We start from the raw sequence: 7,669 nt of genomic DNA, 5'->3' as shown, positions 1-7,669 counted from the left end.
CTACTCGGGAGGCTGAGGCAGTAGAATGGCATGAACCCGGGAGGTGGAGCTTGCAGTGAGCTGAGATCACGACACTGCACTCCAGCCTGGGCAACAGAGCGAGACTCTGTCTCAAAAAAAAAAAAGAAATCACTTGCCTAATAAATACATGGTTGTGGCCAGGTGCAGTGGCTCATCCCTGTAATCCCAGCACTTTGGGAGGCAGAGGTGGGTGGATTGCTTGAGGCCAGGAGTTCGAGACCAGCCTGAACAACATGGCAAAACCCTGTTTCCACTAAAAATAGAAAAATTAGCCAGGCATGGTGGTGCATGCCTGTAGTCCCAGCTACTCAGGAGGCTGGGGCATGAGAATTGGTCGAAATCTGAGAGGCGGAGGATGCAGTGACCTAAGATTGCACCACTGCACTTCTAGCCTTGCTGACAGCCTTGGTCCTATTTTTAAGACCCTGTCTCAAAAATAAGTAAGTAAATACATACGTGGTTGGTTGACATTTTTCTTGGATGTAGAAACAAGGTAAATTAGGGCTCTTGGTAAAACACCTTAATCATAATGTGCTTACAGAATTTTCTAACACAAGGAAATAGGACTTAAAAGTAAATAACTTAAGATCAAAACATGCAAACAAATACAAAAACTTACCATCCCTGTTCATTTTTATACTTGTAAGCAGACCCAAGAATGTGACATAAGGTGCCTCCAGCTTTGAAATCCATGAAACACTTTGCCTAAAAATGATACAAATTACACATGAGAAAAATAAAGCTTCTGACAAAATTACTCATGTCTGAATCCTAAGTTTTATAAATTCAAAGATATAAACACATATTAATTAAACAACCTCCTTAAATATCTTCTTGAATAAACTGAGGAATCAATAAGTTTTTCTAAAAGTCGATTAGGCTGGGCATGGAGGCTCAGGCCTGTAATCCCAACACTCTGGGAGCATAAGGCAGGAGGATCACTTGAGCCCAGGAGTTCAAGACCAGTCTGGCAACATAGGGAGATTCAGTCTCTAGAAAAAAATTTTAAAAATTAGCTGTGCATTGTGGCACATGCCTGTAATCCTATCCAGGAGGCTGAGGTGGGAGGATCACTTGAGACTGAGAGGTTGAGCCTGCAGTGAGCCCTGATCGCCCTACTGCACTCCAGCCTGGACGACAGAGTGAGATGCTGTCTCAAGAAAAATGGAATGAAATAAAATAAACTGAATTCAAACTACTTTCTGGTAGCAAGTACAGTGGCTCACACCTATAGTCACAGCTACTTGGGAGGCTGAGATGAAAGAATCACTTGAGCACAGGAATTCAAAACCAGCCTAGACAGTATAGCAAGACCTCATATCCCTCCCAAAAGAATTCCTTTTAAATTCCATAAACATACTATAATTTGAGTAAATAGTCTGTCAAAAGAAAGATTTTAAAAAGCTAAATTTAGGCCAGGAGCAGTTTGTTGTTGTTGTTTTTTTTGTTTTTTTTTTCTGAGACAGGGTTTCGCTTTTGTTGCCCAGGCTGGAGTGCAATGGTGCTATCTCGGCTCACTGCAACCTCTGCCTCCCAGGTTCAAGTGATTCTCTTGCCTCAGCCTCCTAAATAGCTGGGATCACAGGCATGCGTGACCACGCTCGGCTAATTTTGTATTTTTAGTAGAGACAGGGTTTCTCTATGTTGGCCAGGCTGGTCTCGAACTCCTGACCTCAAGTGATCTGCCCGCCTCAGCCTCCCAAAGTGCTGTGATTACAGGCGTGAGCCATCGCGCCTAGCTACACACCAGTAATTCTAACATTTTGAGACACCAAGGTGAAAGAATCACTTGAGCGCAGGAGTCTGAGACCAGCTTGGGCAACACAGTGAGATCCCACCTCTACAAAAAGTTTAATCCCAGCATTTGGCAGGCCGAGGCGGGCAGATGGCTTTAGCACAGGAGTTCAAGACCAGCCTGGGCAACATGGTGAAACTCTGTCTCAACAAAAAATGCAAAAGAAATTACCCAGGCATGGGGGGAGTGTGCCTGTAGTCCCAGCTACTGGGAGGCTGAGGTAGGAGGATGGCTTGAACCTGGGAGGCAAAGGTTGGAGTGACCTGAGACCACACCACTATACTCCAGCCTGGGCAACAAAGCCAGAACTTGTCTCAAAAAAATACAAATACAAATATAAATATAAATATAAAAATTAGCTGGGCATGGTGGCACATGCCTGTAGTGTCCCACCTACGCAGGAGGCTGAGGTGGGAGGATTGCATGAGCATGGGAAGTTGAGCTATAGGGAACTGTGATGGTGACAAATCCAGGCTGAGTGACAGAGTGTGACCTTATCTCAAAAAAAATTTTTTTAATAAAAAAGGTAAATCAAAATGTTCCAAAAGAAAACACCTATAACCCCAGTACTCTGGCTGAGAAAGAAGGCAGGGAGGAAGGGAGGAGTGCTTGAAGACAGGAGTTCTGAGGCCAGCCTGGGCAAGGAAGTGAAACTTTGCCACAAGAAAAAAAAAAGGAAACAAAAAAATAAATATAGAGATAGTCGAGTTTTTCACCTTATAGATTCTTGACTATAAATTATACAAAAATTAGGCCAGGCGTGGTGGTTCACGCCTGTAATCCCAGCACTTTGGAAAGCCAAAGCGGGTGGATCATGTGAGGTGAGGAGTTTTCCACCAGCATGGCCAACACGGTGAAGCCCCATCTCTACTAAAAATACAAAAACTACCTAGGCGTGGTGGCGGGCGCCTGTAATACCAGCTACTTGGGAGGCTGAGGCAGGAGAATCACTTGAACCCGGGAGGCAGAGGTTGCCAAGAGCACACCACTGCACTCCAGCCTGGGCGACATAGTGAGACTGTCTCAATAAAAAAATAAAAATAAAAACATAAATTATACAAAAATTGTAAGTGAACACTTTTATTATACTTATTTTTTTTTCTGAGACAGGTTCTCAACTGTGTCGCTCAGGCTGGAGTACAGCGATGTGATCATGGCTCACTGCAGCCTCTGCCTCCCGGGTTCAAGGAATTCTCATATCTCAGCCTCCCACGTAGTTGGGATTACAAGCGAGTGCCAATACGCCCAGCTAATTTTTTTTGGTTTTTGCATATTTAAAAGACAAAGTTTTGTCATATTGGCCAAGCTGATCTCAAACTCTTGACCTCAAGTGATCCGCCCACCTTGGCCTCCCAAAGTGCTGGGATTACTGGCATAAGCCACCACACCTAGCCTATTATGATATTTTAATGACCATAAAAACGTGGTGTAACTATATAAAACTATATTTAACTAATAGCTAAAATCTATGCCACAATTCAAGAGATCTGTGCTTTATGGATTAAAAATATACCTCAAATTAAATGAAATGGTGAATAATTTCCACATTATGAAGGTATAAGCAATATAAACTGAGCATCAGATAGGCGAAATAGGATGAAGTGTTATTAGAAACACCCATGCATTTTTTTCTTTAAAAACTATTACTACAAAATAATATACTACAAAGAACCACATGGTATCAAACATTAAAAAAAGAGACAAAAAGCAGAATGGTGGTTGCCAAGGAAAGAGGGACAAGGAATGGAAGTCATTGTTTAATACATACAGAAGTGAGCATAGTTTCTCCATCCCATAATCCCAAACCTTTGGGAGGCTGAGGCAGGAGGATCACTTGAGCCCAAGAGTGGAAGACCAACCTGGACAACATAGTGAGACCCCATCTCTGTTAAAAAAAAAATAGTAATAAATAAAAAATAAAAAGTGTCCTGTAATCCCAGCACTTTGGGAGGTCGAGTTGGGAGGCTGAGGTGGGAGAATCACTTAAGCAAGAGAGGCAGAGGTTGCAGTGAGCTGAGATCATGCCATTGCACTCCAGCCTGGGCAACAAGAGCAAAACTCCGTCTCAAAAAAAATTAAGAAGAATCATTAAGATCCCTTAGATCACTTGATGTCAGAAGTTCGGGACAAGAGTGGCCAACATGGTGAAATCCCATCTCTACCAAAAAATACAAAAATTAGCAGGGCGAGGTGGCATGCGCCTGTAGACCCAGCTACCTGGAAGGCTGATGTGGGAAAATCACTTGAACCTGGGAGGCGGAGGTTGAAGTGAGCTGACGTCACACCACTGTAATAGAGTGAGACCCTATCTCAAAAAACAAATGAAAATCATTAAAATGGCATATTTTGTCATAGATATTAGAACATAATTAAATATAAATAAAATTTTAAAAAATAAATAGGCCAGGTACAGTGGCTCAGGCCTATAAAACCCGCACTTTGGGAGGCCAATGAGGCAGGATCACGAGACCAGTAGTTCAAGACCATCCTGCGCAACATAGCGAAACCTCATCTATAAAATAAAATAAATTATAAAACAAAAATGAACCATGTGTGGCGGCACATGCCTGTGGCCCCAGCAACTCAGGAGGCTGAGGTAAACGGGTTGCTTGAGCCTGGAAAGTCGAGGTTACAGTGAGCTGTGACCACACCACTGCACTTCAGCCTGGATGACAAAGTGAGACCCTTTAACCAAATAATTACACACATACACACACAGGGAGAGAGAGAGAGAGAGAGAGACAGAACGCGACAGAGAGACAGAGAGGTGGCGGGGAGAGGGACAGAGGGAGGGGCAGGCAAATAAAATTAACAATCAGCTGGGCACAGTGGTTCAAGCCTATAATCCCAGCACTTTGGGAGGATGAGGCAGGTGGATCACTTGAGGTCAGGAGTTTAAGACCAGCCTGGCCAACATGGTGAAACCCAGTCTCTACTAAAAATACAAGAATTAAGGCCAGGCGCTGTGGCTCACACCTGTAATCCCAGCACTTTGGGAGGCTGAGGCGGGCGGATCACCTAAGGTTGAGAGTTCAAGACCAGCCTGACAAACAGGAAGAAACCCCATCTCTAATAAAAACACAAAACATTGGCCAGAACTCCGTCTCAAAAAAAAAAAAAAATTAAGAAGAATCATTAAGATCCCTTAGAGTTTTTCCAAATTAAGCTGATACACTCTCCAAGTCAATCTGGTTATTCTGTGCTTTTTAAATATGCAGCTTTTCTGATCTCCTACTATTTTGGCCAACTCTATACCCAATACATCCCAAATGCTACATTATAATGTCCTTTAAAAAAAAAAAAAAAAAGGCCAGGCGCTGTGGCTCACACCTGTAATCCCAGCACTTTGGGAGGATGAGGCAGGTGGATCACTTGAGGTCAGGAGTTTAAGACCAGCCTGGCCAACATGGTGAAACCCAGTCTCTACTAAAAATACAAGAATTAAGGCCAGGCGCTGTGGCTCACACCTGTAATCCCAGCACTCTGGGAGGCCGAGGCGGGCGGATCACAAGGTCAGGAGATCGAGACCATTCTGTCTAGCATGGTGAAAGCCCGTCTCTACTAAAAATATAAAAAATTAGCCAGGTGTGGTGGAGGGTGCCTGTAGTCCCAGCTACTTGGGAGGCTGAGGCAGGAGAATGGCGGAGGGAGGTGGAGGTTGCAGTGAGCCAAGATCATGCCACTGCACTCCAGTCTAGGCAACAGAGCAAGACTTTATCTCAAAAAAAAAAAAAAAAAAAAGTACATTTGGGTGCAATTCTTATCCACTGATAACATTTTATCTTTGAAAATCCTGTAGTGCTGACATCTCAAAATAGACTATTATGTAGGCTGGGCATGGTGGCTCACGTGAATAATCCTAACACTTTGGGAGACCAAGGCAGGCGGATCACGAGGTCAAGAGATCAAGACCATCCTGGCCAACATGGTGAAACCACATCTCTACTAAAAATACAAAAATTAGCTGGGCATGGTGGCACACGCCTGTAGTCCCAGCTCCTTGGGAGGCTGAGGCAGAAGAATCGCCTGAACCCGAAAGCCAGAGGATGAAGTGAGCCAAGATCGCGCCAGGGCACTCCAGCCTAGCGACAGAACAAGACTCCATCTCAAAAAATAAATAAATAAATAAATAAATAGACTAATGTAATAGGTGGGTCTCTACTACAGTAGAATGAGACTTACTTCTCCTACAGAAAGCCTTCCCTTAATCCTCAGATTGATCTAAAATGTTCTCCTCAAACCATGCCTGTAATCACTATTGCACCTCAGCATAATACTGACATGACTAATTCACATATTTTATGTGGGATATGAACTCCTTGTGGACAGGAACAGTGCTTATTCAAATCTATAACCGACATTCAGCAATGTGCCACCTGATAACATAGGTAATCTGAATTTTCTCAATAGTTCAACTATATTGACACCACTTAAAATTAGAGATCCATGCTACTCAGAAATATATACTGAGCAGGCCATAACAATAAAACACCTGTATAAATAATTTAAGGTCAATTTCTCAACAGATATTAAATTTGAAAAATGAAATCATTACCAAATATACACTTAAGACAAACTTTTTTTTTGAGACTGAGTCTCGCTCTTGTCACCAGGCTGGAGTGCAGTGGCGCAATCTGGGCTCATTACAACCTCCGCCTCCCAGGTTCAAGTGATTGTCCTGCCTCAGTCTCCTGAGCAGCTGGGATTACAGACACGTGCCACCACACCAGGCTTATTTTTGTATTTTTAGTAGAGATAGGGTTTCACCAGGTTGGCCAGGCTGGTCTTGAATTCCTGACCTTAGGTGATCCACCCACCTCAGCCTCCCAAAGTGCTGGGATTAACAGCGTGAGCCACCGTGCCAGGCTAACAAAGTAACTTTTATTCAACCACTACAGGGGCAGATGCTGAGAATGAAGTAGAAAACAGATGGCCAGGCATGGTGGTTCATGCCTATAATCCCAACACTTTGGGAGGCCAAGGCAGGCTGATCATGAGGTCAGGAGTTCAAGACCAGCCTGGCCAATATGGTGAAACTCCATCTTTACTAAAAATACACAAATTAGCTGAGTGTGGCGGCAGACGCCTGTAATCCCAGCTACTTGGGAGGCTGAGACAGAAGAATCGCTTGAACCCAGGAGACGGAGGTTGCAGTGAGCTGAGATCACACCATTGCACTCCAGCTTGGGCAACAGAGCAAGACTCCGTCTCAAAAAAAAAAAAAAAAAAAAGAAAACTGACATTCAATTTTCCAATGGTAAAATATACATAAAAGCAGTGTAATTCCAGCACTTTGGGAGGCCACAGTAGGAAGATTTCTTGAGCCCAGGAGTTCAAGACCCACCTGGGTAACATAGGGAGACCTTGTCTATATTATTTAAAAATAAAAATAAAAAGGAATAGACAGAACTCACGAACCTATCAAAGGTATTAGTTCCAACAACGAAGTTCAACAAGATAAAAACCTCAGTAGGGCGCAGTAGCTACGCCTAGAATCCCAGCACTTTGGGAGGCCGAGGAGGGCAGATCACGAGGTCAGGAGTTCAAGACAAGCCTAACCAACATGGTGAAACTCCATTACTACTAAAAACACAAAAAAATTCGCAGGATGTGGTGGCACACACCTGTAATCCCAGCTACTCAGGAGGCTGAGGCAGGAGAATCACTTGTGAACCCGGGAGGCAGAGGTTGCAGTGAACCAAGATTGTACCTCTGTACTCCAGTCTGGGTGACAGAGCAAGATTCCATCTCAAAAACAACAACAATAACAACAACAAAAAAAACCTCTACAGATGTGGCAGAATAAAATGATACTGGCGGGGCAAGGTCTATCCATATATCAAGGATTCTTAC

At 43.6% G+C, this 7,669-nt stretch overlaps 1 protein-coding gene across 2 annotated transcripts in view; it reads right to left on the bottom strand.

Annotated features, from left to right (window-relative positions):
• Nucleotides 1-7,669, bottom strand: part of SMARCC1 (SWI/SNF related, matrix associated, actin dependent regulator of chromatin, subfamily c, member 1) — a 226,385-nt gene that overhangs the window by 164,933 nt on the left and 53,783 nt on the right. For both annotated transcript variants that reach the window (XM_011981027.1, XM_011981028.1), the window contains exon 3: nt 641-726. In XM_011981027.1, coding sequence (XP_011836417.1) covers nt 641-714 — 74 coding nt within the window. In that variant the 5' untranslated portion in view covers nt 715-726. The remainder of the gene's footprint in view (nt 1-640; nt 727-7,669) is intronic.

The sequence above is a fragment of the Mandrillus leucophaeus genome, unplaced genomic scaffold, assembly GCF_000951045.1.
Source record: "Mandrillus leucophaeus isolate KB7577 unplaced genomic scaffold, Mleu.le_1.0 Scaffold22, whole genome shotgun sequence".
In the NCBI taxonomy this organism is placed as follows: domain Eukaryota; kingdom Metazoa; phylum Chordata; class Mammalia; order Primates; family Cercopithecidae; genus Mandrillus; species Mandrillus leucophaeus.
This window is presented reverse-complemented; position numbering and strand designations above follow the sequence as displayed.